This window comes from Mya arenaria, chromosome 4 (genome assembly GCF_026914265.1).
Source record: "Mya arenaria isolate MELC-2E11 chromosome 4, ASM2691426v1".
NCBI classification, from domain to species: Eukaryota; Metazoa; Mollusca; class Bivalvia; order Myida; family Myidae; genus Mya; species Mya arenaria.
The window spans coordinates 33,993,118-34,015,995 of record NC_069125.1 but is presented as its reverse complement, the minus strand read 5'-3'; the positions used below and the strand labels follow the sequence as shown (position 1 = coordinate 34,015,995).

General features: G+C 34.8%; 1 protein-coding gene across 2 annotated transcripts; it reads left to right on the top strand.

Annotated features, from left to right (window-relative positions):
* Positions 1-1,358: 1,358 nt before the first annotated feature.
* On the top strand, positions 1,359-10,253 carry LOC128232281 (uncharacterized). Of its 2 annotated transcripts, none has more exons than XM_052945759.1 (4): positions 1,359-1,385; positions 6,229-6,321; positions 7,101-8,039; positions 8,473-10,253. In XM_052945759.1, the coding sequence occupies exons 3-4, from the start codon at positions 7,106-7,108 to the stop codon at positions 9,309-9,311; spliced, it is 1,773 nt and encodes a 590-aa protein (XP_052801719.1). In that variant the 5' UTR covers positions 1,359-1,385; positions 6,229-6,321; positions 7,101-7,105; the 3' UTR covers positions 9,312-10,253. The 2 variants fall into 2 exon arrangements, with proteins under 2 accessions (XP_052801719.1, XP_052801717.1); XM_052945757.1 differs by lacking the exon at positions 1,359-1,385 and adding an exon at positions 1,462-1,650.
* The last annotated feature ends 12,625 nt before the right edge of the window (positions 10,254-22,878 follow it).

Below are 22,878 nucleotides of genomic sequence, written 5' to 3'. Positions count from 1 at the left end.
GGGAATCAAGTTTAACCAAGATAAGCTTCATGTAAGTGTTAGTGAAGTTTCATATTTTGGTCATGTGATGGTCTAAAAGCAGACAAATCGAAAATATCTGCTTTAGCAGAAATGAGCTCTCCACAAAGCCAAGCTGAGTTAGAAACAATTTTGGGTATGGTCAATATTTATCGAAGTTTGCGCCAAACTTGGCAACAGTCACAAGCCCTTTAAGGCAGCTTTGTGCGAAGAATGTTCACTTCCATTGGGAAAAGGAACATGACGAAGCTTTTCAAAAGGTCAAGGACATGATGACAAGTTCTCTTGTACTTGCATTTTATGATCCAAAGAAGCCTTGTACTTTGCAGTGCGAAAGCAGCAAAGTAGGGTTGGGTGCCACATTGTAACAAAATGAACGTCCAGCATACGCGTCAAAAACATTGGCGAAAAGGGAGCAAAACTATGCTCAAATTGAAAAGGAAATGTATTCCATTTGGTTTGGTTGTCGTAGATTTGAGCAATATATCTACGGCAGAGAGGTCATAGTTCAAAATGATCATCTCCCATTGGTTTCTATCATAAAAAACATTCTACCAGGCCCCTGCTAGGTTACAACGAATGATATTACAACTGCAAAGGTATAACACCAAATTAGAGTTTAAGAACGGAAAGAATGTACCGTTGGCTGATACTCTAAGTAGAAAATCCGTAAGGGACACTTAACCTAGTTACTCGGAAGCTATGGACCCCCAAGTGCATTTGGTCATACAAACTTACCTATAACTGATAGGAAGTTAAATGAGATAAGAAGGGAAACAAAACTATACAAAGGTCTTAGCGTCCTAAGAGATACAATAATGGTTGGTTGGCCTAACAAAAAAGGAAATTGTCCAGAAGAGGTTACAGAGTGCTGGAATTTCAGAGATGTTCCTGTACTGAGTTTATTATAGCGACTGAATACATATGGCCACGGACCTATAAACCGTGTGTTGGCAACTCTTGTCTGTGTTAATGCGATTAGCTCAAACCCACGCGTGCAGCGCAATTTCATTCCGAGATCTTACCGTGTGGTCGTTTTCGAGACGTCCGACATCGGCCGAATATATACATAAAGAAAAACATTAATTAAAACTAAATATAAATTTAATCAGGAACATATTAGGTCCTGATTAATACTTCGATAATTAGAGAAAATACAATAACGACAAACTACAAACATATTACATGCGACATGTCGATCGGTGTTAAAAAAATATCAGCAGAGCTGGCAGAAATAACCGTAGATCGCCGTTAATCACCGATCGGAATTTTCCGATATCTGCCGAGCGCGTGCTAAGGATTGTGGATAAATTATTAATTCTTATCGTTTCACCGATATCGGGCAGTTGCCAATCGATGGTTTATTGGTGCGTGATATGGCTATAGGTGGAGTATATATCTCTGAGCATGCAGATCATATTACATTTACAGCTTTAGACATATACCAGAATTTTGAATGGAAATATTTAGTCTAACAATCTTTTTTTTTCGGTGAAGTAATTACATAATATCAATTTAAAGACACGCACACTTAAAGTGATATCGATACCATTTGTAAATGGGAAGTTTTAGTTTAACAACATCATATAAAATAAGAATTTAACTGTGAATATAATGATGGAAACAATTCAGGTAAATGCAATTGCTTATTAGAAATTTAGAAAAAATGCGAAATAGAGCAGAATTTAAAACCGAAACTGAGAGGTTTTTATGCATTTATTATATCCTTTAAACATATATTGGCAGATATTATCTTATTCTTATTTAAAATGTTATAATTATTTACTACCAGAAACAGTGAGACTACTGTATTTCGAACTTTAAAAAATATTAGTTTAACTGTTTAATTATTACAATTTAGAACATAAAGAAAACCATTTATTTTCTTTGTATTTATTGTTTAAGTTTTCTATGAATGAAACGCATGTGGCAAGTCATTTTAGAATCTGTTTATACAAGAGAAAGTTATAGCCCAGACACGACAACCTATACTCTTTGTCCTTATATTTGCAGCATTCCATTGTGAATAATACATAGTGTGACCTTGACCTTAGAGGTAGGGACACGGGTCTTGCACACGACACGTCGTCTTGATATGTCAAACACATGTGGCAAGTGATTTTAATTATGTCCATACAAGAGAAAGTTACAGCCCGGACATGAAAACTTATACTCTATGTTCTTATATGCAGCATTCCATTGTGAATAAACACAACACGACACATCGTCTTGGTATGTCGAACACATGTGGCAAGTTATATTAATAACTTTCAATACAAGAGAAAGTTACAGCACGGACACGAGTTATTGAGCCAGACTCACGGAGTGACTGACGGACAGACGGACGGACGGACAATGTGATTTTAATAAACCCACCTTCAGGGGCATAAAAACATACTGGTCAAACATGTTGCCTGGATAATCACTGACAGGACTTGTCATGGTTGCCTGCACACTGACAAGATTTGTCACAGTTTCCTGCACACTGACAGGACTTGGTGATTGACTGCACACTGACAGGATTTTGTTCAGTTGATTGCACACTGGCAAACTGACAGGACTTTGTTCAGTTGCCTGCGCAACACACTTACAGGACTTGATAATTGACTGCACACTGACAGCACTTGGTACAGATACTTGCACACTGAAAGGACTTTTTCAGTTGCCTGCACACTGACAGGACTTTGTTCAATTACCAACACAGTGACAGGACTTTGTTCAATTGTCTGCACACTGACAAAACTATGTTAAATTGCTTGCACACTGACAAAATTTTTAGTATAGATACACAAACAACAAACAGTGACATCCAATAAAATCAATAAACTGCTTTAAGTTCTAAAAATCAAACTTTAGATCACATTTTAATCCTTCAATTTATATCATCACAATTGCCCAACTAGATCAACATCACATTCCTTCTTTTTCTTTATATACATTATAAGTGAATAACACTATCCACACAGAAGATAAGATTGTAGCATCTGTATGAACAATAATCTACATAAACTTCAATGGAAAAGTCTGATTATTAAATTTATTATTTAGTAAAAATGAAATTTCTTCTAAAGAATAAAATGTATAATAATTATTTGATCTATGAACCTAAAAAAAGGAACAATAATTACCTCAGAAGTGACTATGTTGAAGACTTGATAAAATTTAAAATCTTGTTACTAAAAATAGAAAGTAGTGGAATCTCCAACAAAAAAAGAGACCATATAGCAAGACTTGCAGCCTTTGCTTCAAGAGTAAACTTTACAGATTTTAACAAAATGTACTTAATATAATGAAATTATAACCCACGGGGTGAGGCCAATTTTTCTCCAGGGGCATAATTTGAATAAAAATGGTAGATAACCAATCAACAATGTAACACACCAACTATTTAAACACTAGGGTTCATAGTATTTGCCAAAAAAAGTTTTGTAATTTTTCCTTTAGGTTGCAATGGCAACCAGAGTTCTGCATGGAATTCATTTCTTTGAACAATTTTGAAAAAGCACCAACCAAGGATCATTCCTATGAAGTTTCATTGAAATTGTCCAAGGGCTTTAGGAGAAGATGATGATTATAACCAATTGTTGACACTTTTCCTTTAGGTTGCCATGGCAACCAGAGTTCTGCATGGAATTTATTTCTTTGATCAATTTTGAAAAAGCACCAACTAAGAATCATTCCTATGAACTTTCATTAAAATTGTCCAAGGGGTTTAGGAGAAGATGATGATTATAATCAATTGTTGACATTTCCTTTAGGTTGCCATGGCAACCAGAGTTCTTCATGGAATTCATTTCTTTGAACAAATTTGAACAAGCACCAATCAAGGAGCATTCCTTTGAAGTTTCATCAAAATTGTCCGAGCGCTTTAGGAGAAGAAGATGATTATAACCAATTGTTGACATTTTCCTTAAGGTTGCAACCAGAGTTCTGCATGGAATTCATTTCTTTGAACAATCTTGAAAAAGCACCAACCAAGGATCATTACTATGAAGTTTCATCAAAATTGTCAAAGCGGTTTAGGATTAGAAGATGATTATAACCAATTGTTGACGCCGAACGACGGATGACAGACGCCAGACATAGACTGATCACAATAGCTCACCTTGAGCACTTTGTGCTCAGGTGAGCTAAAAATATAGGACCTGTTTGATGTCACTGACTTCTGAATTTTACCAAGAGAACATAGTTCTTCAAAATAAAAGTGGTTACAAAAGCATTTTGCGTAGTTATTTTGAAACATTTCTTCCAAAAATATGCACACTTAACGTAGAATGAATTTAAATATTTATGAATGAATACTTACTAAATGTTTGTGTTTCTTGGATTTCTCAGCTTGGCATCGGCATTGAACAAAATGATTAGCCATTCCAGAAACTACAGACCTTTACGAACAGTCTGGTATATGAAACTTCCTGTTGGCAGACATAGACCAGTTAGGTGCTTTATACCTCACGACATATGCAGTACTATTATATAAGAAACCTCTTGGTTTGGAAAAAAGTTTTAGTATGGTAGATAATTTTGTTCTGGAGTCTGGAAAACAGTCTCATAAGATATGGGGGCTCATATGCAGATTTTTAAACAGTTACGTTCTGGAGCCTGGTAAACAGTGTCATAAGATATTGGGGCTCATACTCAGTTATGTTCTGGAGTCTGGATGACAGTCTCACAAGATATGGGGTCAATACGCAGATTTTAAAGACAGTTACGTTCTGGAGTCTGGAAGACAGTCTCACAAGATATGCATGAGGCTCATATGCAGTTTTAGATAGTTACGTTCTGGGGTCTGGAAAACAGTCTCACAAGATATGGGGGCTCAAATGCAGATTTAGATAGTTACGTTCTGGAGTCTGGAAAACAGTCTCACAAGGTATGGGGGCTCATATGCAGATTTTTAGACAGTTACGTTCTGGAGTCTGGAAAACACTTCAAAACAGTCTCACAAAAAATGGGGGCCAATATACAGGTTTTTAGACAGTTACGTTCTGGAGTCTGGAAAACAGTCTCATAATATATTGGGGCCAATATGCAGATTTTTAGACAGTTACTTTCTGGAGTATGGAAAACACTTTTTAGATATTGGGGTCAATACGCAGATTTTTAGACAGTGACGTTCTGGAGTCTGGAAAACAGTCTCACAATACATGCATGGGGCTCATATGCAGATTTTTAGACAGTTATGTTCTGGAGTCTGGAAAACAGTCTCACAAGAAATGGGGGCCAATATGCAGATTTTTAGACAGTTACGTTCTGGAGTCTGGAAAACAGTCTCATTAGGTACGGGGGTTCATATGCAGATTTATAGACAGTTACGTTCTGGAGTCTGGAAAACAGTCTCATTAGATATTGGGGCCAATATGCAGATTTTAGACAGTTACATTCTGGAGTCTGGAAAACAGTCTCATTAGATATGGGGGCTCATATGCAGATTTTTAAACTGTTACGATCTGGAGTCTGGAAAACAGTCTCATTATATATTGGGGCCAATATGCAGATTTTTAGACAGTTACGTTCTGGAGTCTGGAAAACAGTCTCATTTGATATTGGGGCCAATATGCAGATTTTAGACAGTTGCGTTCTGGAGTCTGGAAAACAGTCTCATTAGATATTGGGGCCAATATGCAGATTTTAGACAGTTACATTCTGGAGTCTGGAAAACAGTCTCATTAGATATGGGGGCTCATATGCAGATTTTTAAACTGTTACGATCTGGAGTCTGGAAAACAGTCTCATTATATATTGGGGCCAATATGCAGATTTTTAGACAGTTACGTTCTGGAGTCTGGAAAACAGTCTCATTTGATGTTGGGGCCAATATGCTGATTTTAGACAGTTGCGTTCTGGAGTCTGGAAAACAGTATCATTAGATATTGGGGCCAATATGCAGATTTTTGGAAAGTTACCTTCTGGAGACTTGGAAAAAGTCTCATAAGATAAAGGGTTTCATATGTAGATTTTTAGATAGTCATGCTCTGGAGTCTGTAAAATAGTCTTATAAGATATATATAGGGGTTCACAGGTAGATTTTTTTATAGTTCTGTACTGAAGTTTAAAAAATAGTCTCATAAGATATGGGGCTCATATGCAGTTTTGGTATAGAAATATTCTGTGCTTTGGGAAAACAGTCTCATAAAGGTACAGGGACTTATATCATGAGTTATGAGTTTGTTGGTAAATGTGGTGGAATGTTTTCTTATATATTTTCAGGACTAACAGTGTATATCCATATACAAGCTGAATAAGACAAGGCAATGCAATTCTGAACAGATATATTGGACAGATAGAAGAGCATATAAATTGGTACGTTTTGAAGTATTGAATGACAGATTGAGAAGTATATTGGACGGTTGGTTATGTACTACATAGAGTCATGAAAATATTGTCAGACAGATTGATGTGTGAGGCTGGATTTGTTCTGAAGCACCAACATGTAGGGTTAATGGGTTGTTCTGGCATCTGATATTTAGGGTTAAGGACTCTTTGTGAGGTATTTTATATGAAAAGCTCATAAAAACATTATTCCATAAGCCAGTATTAATTAAACATCTTAAGTTCCTAACTTACGTTGTACACCTTGAATAATTTCTGCTAAAGGTTTTACATGTAAATGGAGACCATAACACAGTTTACAATTAAATACCAAACAGGCAAGCAAAACATTGAAAGGTGCAATTTAGTTTTGGCCATATACACCTAGAAGTAATGGACCATACCACTGAATCTTGTAGTCCCTTTGTAATGTATACTGGTGGCCTTATAATACCACAATATTACTAATTACATGATATTAGGGTAGGTGGAAAACTATTTGGCAAATAGTCTTTACGCACATATTTCTACACCCCTGCTATCTCTTGGTAATCTTAATTATGCTTGCAATAATACACTTCACTGGCAATCAATTTAAACTTAGATCAACAAATATAAGCTTAACTACTACATTTAATTAATGATATAATTCAAAATATTAAGAACTACTTCTACTAATGTACCGGCATACATCCGAGGTTGTTTTCGATAAAATGGCCGAGGAGTTCCAAATGAGTGCATATTTGTATGATAAGTATGCTTTCTTTCAGCTTTTATGATGGAAATTCAGGGTATTGACCATTCAGATGATGTTGACAATTCGTCGGCTGATGGCACAATCTACTGTAGCCCTTGTGAGAAAGGGAGCAGTCGCATTGCTGCTAACAGCTTCTGTAAGAACTGCGATGAATACCTCTGCTTAAGCTGTGTCAAAGTCCATAGAAATATGAAGGTTACCCAAGACCATGTTGTACTCAGTGGTGATTCCATGCCATATCTTCATTCTCCTAACAAGGCAGATGGTAAAAAAGGATTAACCGGATGTACGGAACAATGTCCGAGTCATTCCAATGAAGTTATCAAGTTTTTCTGCTCCGAACACGATTCTCTTAATTGCAGAGACTGTATTGTTGTAGGTCATCAAACATGCAAAATTGACCATATACAAGACATTGCTGAAGGCTTTCGGCAGGGCAAGGACTTTGAAAGTCTAAATATCAACATTGCAAAAGTGGACCGCGACCTAGAAAACTGTGATAAATTGATTGAAACGTGCCTGAAGACTATTGAAGAAGAGGTAGCTGAAGAACTCAAACAAATACGAGAACACAGAGCAGAGGTAGTTGCATACTTCGACAAGAGAGAGAAAGAGCTGCTAGCCAAGGTGAATGATATCAAGAAAATCAATGATGAAAATGTTCAATATTTTAAAAAGAAATGCCAGGTTGCAAAAGATCAAATGAACGCAATCAAATCCAGTCTAGAATCACATGAAAATAACATTAATCAGTTATTTGTTGTGGCTAAACAGTCCAAACGTCAGCTGGAGGAAATTCGAACAACGTTAGATGATATAAATACGAATATGTCAATTCAGACTTCCAAGTTTGCTAAGGACCACGAAACTACTGATCTGATGAAGTCCCTGACAGCCTTAGGGACTATTAAGGAAACCAAGAAAATGCCACTACAAAAGCAAACAATGAAAGGTTTGTATGTTAATTACCATAAAAGCATGTTTTATTGAAGTTTACAAGGATATTTGATTAAATTACACTTTGAAATAGTCTGTTATTTTGTTCATTATGTTAAGGTAAAGAACGTAATAAGCTTATTTTTTGTAGGTATACGCTTTTGAAATGATGCATCACAATAGTTTCTAATACTATATATATATATATAGCATTTTACACGTACATTACATCTTCAGTTGTGACATCATAATTCATTGCTTCGTAATTGTGTAAATCAATTACTAGTACCTCAAAAGCCATTGCTAAGCATAAATATAAGAATAAAAACATGCACGTAAATATTAGTCGAGAACGGAACAGATTCTCTGTATAAGAACGCTCTTGTAACCCATCATTTCAAGTAAATTTTAATGTGCGATACGCAATTGTATGTTACTGTATTCCACAGGTTTCCCATTCAGAAAGGCCTCATCAGCTGAAATCGTTGCATGGTCCTCCAAAGATAGCGCATTCCACCCCTGCTGGGTGAGTGGACTGAAGATTCTGTCAGAAGACAATATACTTATCGCTGATTATGGGTTCGGGAGTTATTCTCTAAAAATATTGGACACGAAAAGAAATAGAACTGTTTCTCAATTGCAAATGGATTCCTATCCATGGCAGTTATGCCTTGTGACCCCAACTAAAGCAGCAGTAACTTTGCCTAGAAAAGCAACGATTCAATTTGTAGAAATCAATGGCGATGCACTTACCATCCAGGGAGAAATCAAGCTAGATGGAGACTGCAGAGGCGTGGATTATCACGATAAGAAGCTGTATGTTTGCTTCAAAAATGCTAAGAAAATTGAAGCCATGAGCCTCGAAGGAAGAATGATCCATAAAATTGACAACAAATCAGTTGGAATCGAGTTATTTATGGGTCCATTGGATGTAAGAATCATGAAAGAGAAGTCACCATGTGTCTTTGTTGTTGACAGAGAAAGCCACACAGTATTTAAGCTTAGTCTTACGTTGGGTGTTTTGGCTCAATACCAAGACCCCATTTTGAAATGGCCTCATGGTCTAGACGTGATAGGGAATGGTGAACTTGCTGTTTGCGGGAGAGATACCAACAATATTGTTCTCCTCGACACTGCCGCAAGTACGATGAAAACACTGCTTGGTGCAAATGATGGATTAGACAAACCGATCAGCGTTTGTTTCTTACGTAGTCAGCAGAAAATGTTCGTTGGAAGCAAGGGGGGTAACTATATCAAGATATTTACATTCGAACGGATGACTGAATAGGCTTTAGAGGAAAGCATCGCTAGTATGGTAAAGAGAATATATCAGCAGGAAGAATTCAACTGATATTTATTTATTTTATGGTCAATATAAAGTTATGAACAAATTAACTAGCCAGAACAGAGATTGCTTCCTCTCGTGTATTTATTGTTGTGAACAAAAAAGTAACGCAGTGGCAAAACTTAGCCTTACCTTGTATTTTCTAGCTAAATATCAAGACCCTTTTGTGAGGTTTCCGCACGGTCAACTGGCTGTGTGTGTGTGTGTGTGTGCGTGTGTGCGCGTGTGTGTGTGTGTGTGTGGATAAACCATTTAGTGTTTGCTTCGCCCGCAGTCAGCAGAAAATGTTCATTAGAGACAATGGACACAATCATATTAAGACATTTACGTTCGAAGCTGTGTAGATGGCCTACACCCACTTGACAAAATGTGTCAGTTATACGCCAGAAAATATTTTAACCTGCATTTTGAACGTGAATAACATTCAAATTAGATGTTCATTTCATACAATTGCAAGGTGAATTTAGTTATAACATTTTTTATAAACTAAACAGAACTCTACTATATTGTTATTCCCATGTACATAATGCTACTTACATTTTTGCTGCTTTAAATGTATACGATTATCATTAATTTATACTCTTGAAAGAACTAACCATTTTACAATGGAATGTCAACTAGAGGAAATATGCGCTTGTGGATGGACCGTACAGTCGTGAACACTTGTTGATGTTGTCACTGTATACAGTGCTCTAATCAATCTTTTATGCATGGATATATAAAGAAACGGCTTTTGTTAATACTTGTTTAAATATTGTACCTATTTAAAACTATACGCTTTTATTTCCAGGATACCAACTCTTTGTTATGTTATGTATGTTTGTTATTCATATCGGAAATGAGCTCATTTAGTCAATACTTCTTGTAATCATATACTAGACTCAAAATAAAGATTCTTATATCGTATATCTTGTATATTATATCTTGTATGAACATACATCACTCCCAGTGATACTTCTTAATGCACGGAAGTGGTGTAATGGGGCGTATCGAGAAGTTCTGTAAGAAGGCATGTGGAATTTTATCTAGAAGTGAAAAAAACTTAGTTCAGAAATTAGCAGAAAGAAAGACGCGTTTGTTGTAAAATTCAATCAATGTGTTTAAATAAAGAAATTCACCAACAACTGGTTAACATGGTCACTGTGCTAAAACCGGTGATTTAAGACTTCAAGGTAGCAGGCGTCAATTACTACATAAATGCCCTCATTTTTCTCTACTTTGATGGGCATTCATTCAGTCTATAATATTAATACAGACTCTTCATGGACAACCTTTGAGTCGAACTAGTACCAGAAATCCCAAAGCTCTGACTCACCAGCCCGGTCTTGTAAAATTAATATGTGATTGGTCGATATTTTGCAATTGACAAGGAACAAAAAATACAAAAAAAGAAGTTTTGGTCTGGTAACTCCTGACTGGTCGTGCCCAAATGTTTCCAGTAAGGGCAATTTTAGAAGCACTCCTGGTATCCTTGCAGGAACACGTTTCTATTCGGGAACAGGATTTGAGCTTTATATTACAGCTGCTCACATAAAACTATAACAAACTACCACTAGCGATTCCAGGGAGCGCCCCCCCACAAAAAAAAACAACAAAAAAAACCAACAACAACAAAAAAACAAAAAACAACAACAACAAAAAAACAACAAAAAACAACAACAACAACAACACAAAAACAACAACAACAAAACAACATCTTCCATGTTTACTTTTTATTTCAATATAAGAGAACAAAATAATAGAATACGCCCGAAATACACGCTTTCGGACTTGCAATTGTTATAAAAAATGTAGGGAGAACCCCAAACCTTCCTTACCTACACTTTTACCCCAAATGATTCGGTTCTAAAGGCAGGGGCGCAAGTTACGCCCCCTCAAACGTCAAATCCTCGATCCACCCCTGACAACATGCCTTTACTACGATATACCTTTATATATGTCTGTACTATAGTGTTAAAAAGAACAACATAAATGAATGATTAAACAATTTACTCAACATATATGTTTTGTGTTGGTGTTCAAACAAATCATTTTACAATAAAATGGTGAACGATTAAAAAGATATCATGGCACGAAACATGCCCATATTTATCCACTGTTTTCATATCAAAGGGAAGTTGTTCATAATAAAATAATATCAATTAATCAAAAGTTATCGTCTCTTCTGTAGGTTTGGCGAAAACTTTTACTCTGTTCACAATAATGCTTAACCTAGAAAACAACATTATCCGATTTTTACACATAACTATCACAGAAACCCGTCTTGAAAGTCACCAAAAATGTCTATAAACAAAAAACAACATAAAAAGCTGCTGTTGTTGATTTTCAACAACTAACAACACACATATTAAGTAAAGTCCACCACATGAAATTCACAAGCAAAATGACTTGATCATGAAAAGGTAAGACCAATTGATATTTTGTGGGCATAATAAAACACTGCTTTACGATGTCTGGGGTCTAATGTGGGAATGTGGCGCAGTACCTCTAACGTCAAATCCAGGATCTGCCCATGATTATTTTAAAGATATTAATATATATCCCACACACTTACTGCTCCTTCCACTAAGGACATCATTTAGTATTCATATTAGCTGTTATAGATTATAAATATTGTATAAATTACCTAAATTACAAATAAGCAATACAAATTCAGTCTAAAACTCAGTATGATGTTTTAATATATGTTTACCCTCTAATAAAGCACGCTATCTTACAGTAGTCCCACAACCTATTTTATCTTCTATTCAGTGACATTAACTAATATTATAGACTACCCCTTCTGACTAAGTGGAATGAACATTCTGTCCGATGACAATATTCTTTTTGCTGATTATGGGGACAGAAGTTATCTTGCTGTTACAAATTTGAACACAAAGAGATACAAAACTGTTTCTGAATTGAATTTGTTCTCCATTCCATGGGATGTATGCATTGTGGCCCCGACCAAAGCAGCAGTCACTTTACCTAGGCAAGCAACAATTCAATTTGAAAAAATCAATGAAGATGCACTTTCCATCCAGGAACAAATCAAACTAGATATAAATTGCAGAGGGGATTGCCACGATAAAAACAAGTTGTAATTATGCTTCAAATTGCGAAACATATTAAAGCCATGGGCCTTGAGAATTGAGAACAAATTAGTTGGAAACGATTTACTTAAGGGTCCATTCAATATAAGAATCATATATTAAAAATCCACCAAGAGTCTTTGGTCTGAGAGTAAAAGCCACGCAGTAGTAAAGCTTAGTCTTACGTTGGATATTCTTGCTAAACATTTAGACCCCATTTTGGAAGTTCAACATTACCTGGATGTGAAAGGTAATGGTCATCTTGCTGTTTGCGGGAGAGATAGGAATAATATTGCTCTCATCGACACTGAACCAGGTACTATTAAAATACGGCGCGTTTCTAAACATGGACAAGACAAACCACTTGGTATTGGCTTCTGCGGAAGTCAGCAGAACATATTCGTTGGAAGCAAGAGTGATAACAAAATCAAGACATTTACTTTCAAAGCTGAAAGTAGACTATACCTCAGAGGGTGGTGTGTTGTTAGACAAGGCATACCACTGTGTGGAATAATGAGTGAATTGTGAATATTGAACTGCTGAAGGTCTAAAGACGAACTTGTCAACTATTATTAGATGTTTGTATTTATCCAATACTGCAAAGATTTGAAGCAACTATCTGGTAGGAAAACAAGCATTCATAAAATCGACAATACATCGATGTGTAAAGATTTAAGCATGGGTTCACCATGTGTACTTTTTTAGTAAAGATAAAGTTACGTCATAGTTGTAGAACTTAACATTTATATGAAAAACTACAGAAACAAGCACAGTAGTCGAAAGTTAAAAATAAACCCTGTACAATGACACAGGATAAACGCCAGAGCACATAGATTACAAAAACAAAAACAAATCACAAACCAGAAACATAGAACAACAGCACACAACTCCACAAACAACACAGAACATATTTACTATATAAAAATAGGGCACCGCCTTGGAACGGTCAGTTAAATGTAAAATTTCTGGGGGTTTAAACTAGTTTTTGTGCACAACCTCACTATTGTCCCACCAATCCGGAATAAAGTAGAAACGTCTATGGTAAATCTTATCAAAGAATGCATTAATCAGAGGAAACTTAATAATAAAACAAATAATAATAAAATAATAGGTTAACCCGAAGTACTTCAATGATTGGGGATCCCGACTCTATCTGCAGACGAAGGAATAAAAAAATTAAGAGTACCTTTCAAAGATATGATGCAATTAAAGTCTGAGACTTACGTTTGATATTCTGACCAACTATCAATAACATTAATTATTTTGCATTTCCAACATAGCTTTTAGATTTGACTTGCTGTTTGCGTGAAAGAGAGTTTGCAATATTGTCCTCCTCGATACTGAAACAGGCACGACGAAAACAGTGCTTGGTGCAAAGGCTGGGTTAGACAAACTACTCCAAGAGTCATTTTGGTCTGTTTGTTGTGTTTGAACATTGTGGTGTGTATCTCGTTCAGTGTAATTTTGGGCCCTTACGTTGTGCCCCTAAACAGGCTTGATATTGTTCCACTACTGTGTGTGTCCTAGTAGTTTTCATTGTATTATCAATGCACTATTAATTCGGAACAATTATCGGATGAATTAGCAAGCAGGTCCATCCGTACCAGACACTTGCGTCTTCGTGATGTCTCACACCATACCAATAAACGTGTGCGTTTTGTGATAAACTTTGAACATTAGTTTTGATAGTTGTGTTAATGGTTGGTTACCTTTTCTTCACTCTTGTATATTCTAGATCACCTTAATTCACTTTATTGATGATGAAGTGAGCACATCAGGCATTAAATTTGGCTTGAATTAAGTGTTTCTGAATACATTAAGTATTCATCGTTATTTTATTTTCATATATGCACAGTCAGGTAATTATTAACATTTAACAGTTCTGTAGAAATGTGATCTTGATCCACGATAACTTGTTTTGTTAAGAAATAAGCAAAAGGATCAACAAGAGGGTCATGGAGCGAACGCCATCTCTCGTCATTTGTTTAACAAGAAGTATACTAGTGTGACTAATACAATTATAAAAGCCAGATTTATTGGTCTTGCTGTACTTGTGCAAATTGTCTCTGGCAACACGTGTACCAAGTTTCATTGAATATCATAAGCAGTGACTGAGATATTTCGAAGTAAAGGGCTTCTCAGGTATCGGCATTTCTGCATAAAGTAACCAATTACCAACAGCTTTATCCTCTAACATATACATGTCATTATATACATATATAAATATATGTCAAATGTACTTTTCACAGATCTGGAGACTATTGAACTTTACCAATAAATTTCAAAATAAACAGAAGTTTGTGTGTTGCATTATTTATCTTTCAAATTCAGTTATTTCGAACAATTGAGGTCAAGTCAAGTTACGTTTATTTTACTTATTCCAATACGAACATGGATAAAAAATGTAACATCATATGATAAATAGCACAGAGGAGAACGAGTGAAGTGCATACATATATAGATTAAATTTCTTACATGATTTTTTACAGAATATCTTATAATAAGTAAATTAACAGTGCAATTAATTTGGGTGGACTCTTGTCACATAAATAAATAGATGAGGAGTCAATAAAATATCATAACAGTTGGAAACAAAATGGCACAAGTTCTGATTAGGTAATCAGGCATGTCATACAACTATATTGTTATCAAAACAATTGCTGAAACAAACAGTATTAAGTTTAACATCTGTTCTTTATTCTGGTTATTCATAAATTTTCTTTCAATCGTTGCGCAATATAGTGGACTGAATAATTCTATATAATATTATATATTATAGACGAAACTTTGTTATCAGTGTCTGTTTAGAAGGCAGTCACATTTCTTCAATATCAACAGAAAGCGGCATTTATCCGGTTTCACCATAGACCATATAATTTGGAGCAGATCGCTTTAACTTTAAAATATACTTAAGGAATCGTAGTTGAACTCTTTCTAAAACATCATTGTTGCCGTGCCCCAAAAGTTCCGTCCCACAATGCAGTGTGGGTTTTGAAGTTTAATTAAAAATTTCAATTTGTAACTCTATAGGTAAGGAAAGATGATTAGCAATATGTACTTTGATTTTTGAAAAGAACTGCTTCAACTAACGTATAAACCGAGGTATCTATATTCTTTAACTACATCGATTTGGCTTTTTTAAAATGTAATCCGTCTTCCTTTTTTCCAAATACTAGTTTTTTAGAATTTGATCAATTATTTACTGTTACTTTCCACGAACCACAGTATTGGGCCTATGCATCGAGTGCATTTTGTAAAGATCGTGCAAATTGTTCAGAAATAAGGAAAATGAGACAGATTTTACCCCTGTCTGCACCTATATTACAGAAAAACAGAAAAGTATGTGGTAGTTATATTAAACTAGAAACAAGGTGGACCATGTGATGAATAAATCGTCCCATTGGTGCAAAAGGGTACCAAACAACATTTTGACCAAAAATGACTTATCACTACTCTCAGTTAGAAATAACTTTTTTTCAACCTTGTCTAAAAAAATCTCTCCTGAATATTAAATATTGACTGAGATATATGTTCGTGCAGTTTAGTACCAAGTGAAATCAGTGTTTTTGATTGATGAAAAAGATACCATATGCCATCTGGTGTATGCAAGAAGTTGCTAAAAGACACATGGTAAGGCCAGAGTTTTTATATCTTTAGATTTACGGGAGCGCCGTACCTAAATATTGCAAAACCCAAATAAAAATAAAATTCATTTTCGTAGTTTTATTTTTATTTTTTCCGACGAACGTTGCTCCAATGTTAAGAAGAAAATAAAATTAGTGTTCTATAACCCATATCCCAGAACCAACTGGTGTACCAATTGTCATTAATTTATAGGTCTTTTTACTGCACAAACCACGTAAACCAGTCGGAAATATGCGGGGAAACAGAACAGGTACCCGTTACCATAACAACGTCCTGTCAAAAGTGAAAGTAGTTTTTGTCATACCCCTTATTTCTCGCAATTTCTGCAGCTATATAGAAATGTTTTACTACAAAAACGTTCCGATGTTTATTTTTCATTATTTATATCAAACAGTGGAGAACTTTAAGCGTGTTTATTGTGAATTTTTTTATAGATTCAGTATGTTGTTCGCGTTTCGTGGAATGATTGCGAAACTTCCGGTCAAAATAAGGAGACAGAAATTCTTGGGTTGTTTTGTCTATTAAAAGTCGTTGGCTCACGTCGTATATTAACAAGGATGAATTGGATTACAGTGCAAAAATGTATAGCTTCTGACAAACACAAACTGCAAAATGATATCGTGTTCATCATAGTCAAAATGGATATTTTTTTCTGAATTTGACTCTGGGGAGCATTGAACACACTACTTCACGATCACATATTTGAAGAGAAAAACACAAGGTATCGTGATATTCGTAGTTGTTAATTAGTTTAATAATGAATTAGAATTTAAATCGTTAAAGAATACTGAAAATGATGTAATAATAACATAGTGTGTGTTTCCGATAAAACAGAAAAAAATCTGAACATAAGATATCTGGCAGTCAGTGCAAGAAGTCAAACTTATCCGTTGCTAATTGCCAATGGGCATAGCTGGAATTAGGATATTTATCAGGACTGCTTCTAAAATCAGTTCTTAGACCTGGTTTTTTGAAACATATAACACTTGTCAAATTTATCATAATGCTCCCGAATTTTCTTTGGTGAAGTACATAAATGTAGATTTTGACTGTCTGTGTATCCGTAAGCCCTGTCAAACTTTGAAGTGAAGAGGAATTTCCATCAGGGCGTCAACTTTTTTTGGTTATTTTTTCTATATCAAAACCACATCACGGTAAATTGTCATGGTACTATTTCGTTAAAAACACATTTGACCTCCTTATTATACCGTGTCTGAAACTTTGTTCAATGTTTGATTACTTCACAATGGAAAGGTTATGCTTATACTGTGGGCAAAAGGTTAGAAATGGCCATTTAAACTTCTTTATTACACTGACATGTTTCATAAAATCCATGGGTTGATAATATAAGCACCTCATATGCATAGATGCATTCGAACAAATGTATACAATTAATTTTAATGAGCGCTTGAACTCAACAGTGTTGAGGTCAATATTTTCAGTCATTAAAAGGATCTTATAATTATGCTTTTGAAACTTTATGGTGATCTATCACCCTTTTTTCAGCCTATGAAATAGCTGACACAAGTATGGTGTGTTTTGTCTTCATGATATAAGAAGATTTAAAAAATAAAAAAAATCGGAGAAAAATCTGTTTTATTTTTATTTATTTCTCCTTCGGGACATTTTATGCATTTTATTTTTATTTTTATTTCCTCCTCCTTACCCAACTTTTTGAAAAATCTCCCGTAAATCTAAAGATAAAAAAACTCTGGCCTAACTTTCTGCATTGAAATATTTTTTACACATTAGATATATTTTTTTACGCAAAAAGGAGCCTTATGGCATGTGGTACCTTATTGCGTGAATTGATTCTAAGGCATTAGATACATTTTGCGATGTAAAAGGGAGCCATATGTGGTACCTTGCTTAAACTGATTTTAACTAAATAAGTTTATAAAGCGTGCAGTAAGTGACCAAGTGGCATATGGTTATTTTTTGCATACTAGTATATGATAAAGACTAAAATGTTAACATTATACAATAGATGTTTATATGGTACCTTTATGTACTGATAGCATTACACAATTTTCTACTAATTAACACTGATAACTTTGATATCAGGTAACAAGTGTCCGGTAGGTTATTGTCACTTTTTGTGGGATAAGAAACACCAGATGATGTTGACTTCACATTCGAGACAGCAGATTAAGAAGGGAGATATGGATACCATAATAAATGTAAGTATTGTTTTCTGTCACCTACAAAACAAAATTAAGTAATAATGATAATAATAATTACAACTTTATTTGGAGTGCGTTGAATATAACTGAATGTATTATACGACTGTAAAGTTGTGGTATTTTGGGTTTAGCGTAATATACATCTAAATAAATTTTTTTATAAATTTAGTAAGGTAGTTGTAACAAAATTATGTTTTAGTAAGATTACATGGTAAGATGAGGATATCTACTTTGCGACACCAATAGCTTATTTAAGTGGTATTACACAGAATTCAATATGTGGAGATACTATAGCATCAAACAGAACTATTCATGACGGGCCTGCTATACAGATTTCCAATTCTGAAGATGATTTTTCATTAACAGATACACAAAGGTGTAACTGAGGTAGCCTGTCAAATTAAAAGTAATGGATCCAAGTGAAGAAGGTTACAATGACATTGATCTTGATGAAACTTACAAACCAAGCAAGGATCATTTTAGTTCCACTAATACAGAAAATGAGACTGTATCAGGAAACAATAAACAGAAAACAGAGGTTTTAGCGCGAAAATTCATGGATGAAAATTCCGAAATATATCAAGATCTAGCAAATAAAGACTCGAAACATAAGCGGGAAAGAACACAGAAAAATGTCCATTGAAAACTAATGTACAGTATAATACTCTCTTACAAAATAAGAGATGCAAACAAACAATAAAATTAATAATTAGAGCCATTTGGAAAGAAGCTCGCTTACTAACAAATTTCATGAACTCATTTAATAAAATCTTGTTTTAAATGACAACTCGTGTCAGACCCTATATATCTTACCTTTGCTATACTGTTACCTTATCATCTGCCTTACATAATGCATTTTGTATTTAATATTTGATATGTTCTATTGGAGGGCGTTTAATTTATCTCCAACTTTGTTTCGGCCATGTATATTGTTCGTCTATAACGATATACGTCATATAATTTGAATACATGACATTTTTCAATTTCCATCCTGGTTTGTCAATTACTCGAAACAAATGAACTCAACTCATACTTTTAAGAGAGTGCTAATGTTACATACAGTGCAAACATTTGTACGATAGTCACACATATCACGACTGAATAACTTTCTTGTCAGCAATGAACTTAAGCGAGCTAACGTCCGTGGAGATGAAAACTGCTTTTTCAGAGCACCAAAAGAAAGATAAAATGAATTTATAACTGATGATGTATCAGAAAGAAGTAAAAACCTGTGTAACATTATGATCAAAACCAGTGAACATTCTGTTCAAACAAGCCCATAGGGTACCGCAGTTTACCAGTGAAATAAAAAAGTTTAGAAAAATCTTACAATCATTGTTTCTATAAGCCAAAACAGGACCAGTGTTTCGTGTGTGAATTATATAGAAGGTAGCAAGCAGTTTGGTAGTACTAATGAAATCTTGACCAAAGAACACGAAGAACTTCCATTAAATAAAGTAAAAGAAATAGAAGAGATGGAAAATGTCAAAAAGTGAGCAAAAACTTTCAGTAGTGTTTACCTTGAACCGTTGGACTCACAGGCAGTGCTTACAACTCTCTTTTCATAAGTCAGTGAGGTAAACTACTGTATAAAACTATGTGACCATTTGACCATTTTCGTTCCGAAATAAACAAGTATTTTGTCACCTTTGGAACAAGACCCAGTGCAAACGAGGCTCCTTCAAGGTAGCTACATGTCTCATAAAAACACTATGTAAGTTTGTTAAAAAGGTTATGTGCAAGAGATTGTGTACATCTCTGACAAAACAGAAACCAGTATGCAACGTCATCCTTTCTGTTCACACCTACAAGTACCACAACACAAACCCCTCTGTCACAAGTTCCTTGTGTCAGGACAAATCTCAAATGAAATGTGATTCTGTTCACTCAACTATAGAAACAGCAAAAAAACAACGTCTGTGTGTGTTCGTCGCAATGGATTGCACGAAAGACAAACCTGTATGTTATGGTTCCAATCAAATACAACCATGGGGTAGACTACAATAAAATTGTTAAAAGTACTGTCCAAACTTTAAAGTGTCTACATCTGGTATGCGCAGAAAGTGGCTACATGTTAAATTGAGTTAGGTAAATAAAATCCTCACCCAAACGTGTATTTGCGAACTATTCATTTGAAATTTTGAAATGGACTCATTTCTAGAGATAGCTATACCAACCATAACAAGGTAGACGGAAATGTTGGCCTTTGCACAAAGGAGATCGTTTGATCACCTCTCACTTAATGTCAGCATAACAAACATAGATGTTATGCCAGTCATCAGATGATGAAGATATTGATGTTGAACAAACAGGAGTATATGCATTTCAAAATGAACAGATATATTTCTCATACTGGAAAATGCTTTCCGTTTGTAGTAGAACTATTTACGGTACATGTATAAGCTTCATGTATATTTTTTTGTGCGAAAACAATGAACACTATCTAATATATCTTGTACATACATATAATCAGTGTGCAATGCAAAACTGTTTACATGTGTAATAATTATGATGAACATTTTTACTGAACTAGAATTAATAATCATGATAAATAGCCCTGTTCTTTGTAATATAGTTCAAATTTTTGCACCATAAATTAATTATTATAATGTTTACTATACTATAATACTATAAATATAATCAATTATATTTGACATATTGTACCCAATGTTGCAATATTTAAGATCAATGAACATTTCTTATGTTTTGTGTTTGACATTTATGCCTAAAATATCAAGCAATAAGGTACCATATGACATAAGGCACCTTATAGCATGCAGTTTTATCTGATTATTCCAACTGAGGTTTATGCAACAAGATACTAATTGCCATATGGCTCCTTTTCACATTATTTGTATTACCTAATTACCTTATGCAAGAAGGTACCATGATACAAAATTAACTAATTAACCTTAATTAACCATTTGAGATAAGTGATAAAAGATTCGAAGTCGCAAAATCGTTTTCTGATTTTTTTAGGAACCGTCAAACCTTTAAACTCGATTTACTCGAAAGTATGAAAATGTCGCTTGGTACATTTTTCCACCAATGGGACGAAATATTCTCCACACATTAAAAGGTTTTCATGCATTTAAGGCCACACCAAATTAATGTTTAGTTCCTCGGATTTTTGCCCCCCAAAAAAATGGAGCGAGCGAGCGAAAAAAAAAGAAAAAAAAAAGTTTGTCAGTTTTCATAAAAACCGAAGCGAACGAAGAGCGAAAAATATATTTTTCCCTATATTCAATATAAATAAAAAAGATTGTTAAAAAAAATTGCCCTTAAACCCATTTTAATGCCATCTTCAACTGAACCTCTAATGGACATTGGGAAAATGTCGGAATACATACTATTTATTCATCCGTGTTTAGTACAAACATTATATCGATAAATCTAATGTCTTATATAATTAAAACGTACTTTAATATGACGATCATTCATAATAATAAATAACCCTGCTTTTAGTAAAATATTTGAAACGACTTATATAAATCTACCTGAATCAGTTTAACATCATATGCAACTGTCTGTATTTAGACATAACTTAGGATTGATTTGGGATTTGTAAAAAATGATCACTTACACAGGCATCATCAAACATCAGACTCCATATAACATAGACTTTGTTTTTATTATCACAGGAAATGCAATGACATGTGCTTATTAAAACAAAAAGAAAAAGGGTATTTTTCAGAGTACTTTTTTGGGTTATTGAGATGTTTTATGCACCAGCCAATTCCAATTGTATATGCCCCCCCCCCCCCCAATTCCGGAATAGCGGGGACTTTGACTTCCGGTTTCTCAAAACCCGGGTAAAATACCCGACTGCAGGGACACACCGCTGGTAAAATCCCTGCCAAATGGCCCCGCAACCCCGAATACCTATGTGAGGCCCACTTTCACTAGGCACTGCGGGGCCACCTGAAAGGTAAAAACACAGCCCATTGCCTCTGCTGTCCCCGGTATACCCCTGGAACAAGGGCGAGGGGTGGGCGGGGCAGTGGTTACAATTGACAAGTATATTAACATCCCGGATTATGCTGCAAATAAAACAAAATATAAGGTGATAAACTTAGCCGCTTACTTATGTTGAGGTATATCCAGACCAGTGTGTATATCCCTATTTGTGAAAAGATATTTGTTCATAACTGTTGTTTTTGTCAGAATTTGATCAAAAATGAGCTTGATACATCAATTTGGACCAAACAATGACTCATGTTCCAGTTAAGTTGACCTGTCCGATTTCCGTTCAAAACGAGTCGCTAATTACGCAATATAATCGCTACCAGTCTTAGATACACATGCTTTATTGCATAATGATTGTTTTAAATAATGATCCTTTAGTGCATGAGACGATCAACAATGACTTCAAGCATGCTTAAAACATATTTATTGTAAAAAATAAGATTTAATTTCCAAACTTCGAGCCACATACCGGAAGCTTGATTGAATTTATTGAAAGCCATGCTAAACCGATCGATATACAGTATACATTTTCAAAAAAATAGGAGCGGTAAATCAGCGGAACGAAATATCAATTTGGTGTGGCCTAAGGCATCATTTACATAAACTGTTATTGATCAGAAAAGTATAGTATAGTGTGAATCGCCT

Bases quoted from the DNA above. Each gene is read 5' to 3' on its own strand.
- LOC128232281 (XM_052945759.1), top strand. From the start codon at position 7,106: ATGATGGAAATTCAGGGTATTGACCATTCAGATGATGTTGACAATTCG. The intron at 8,040-8,472 runs GTTTGTATGTTA...TGTATTCCACAG, and splicing joins ACAAAAGCAAACAATGAAAG to GTTTCCCATTCAGAAAGGCC.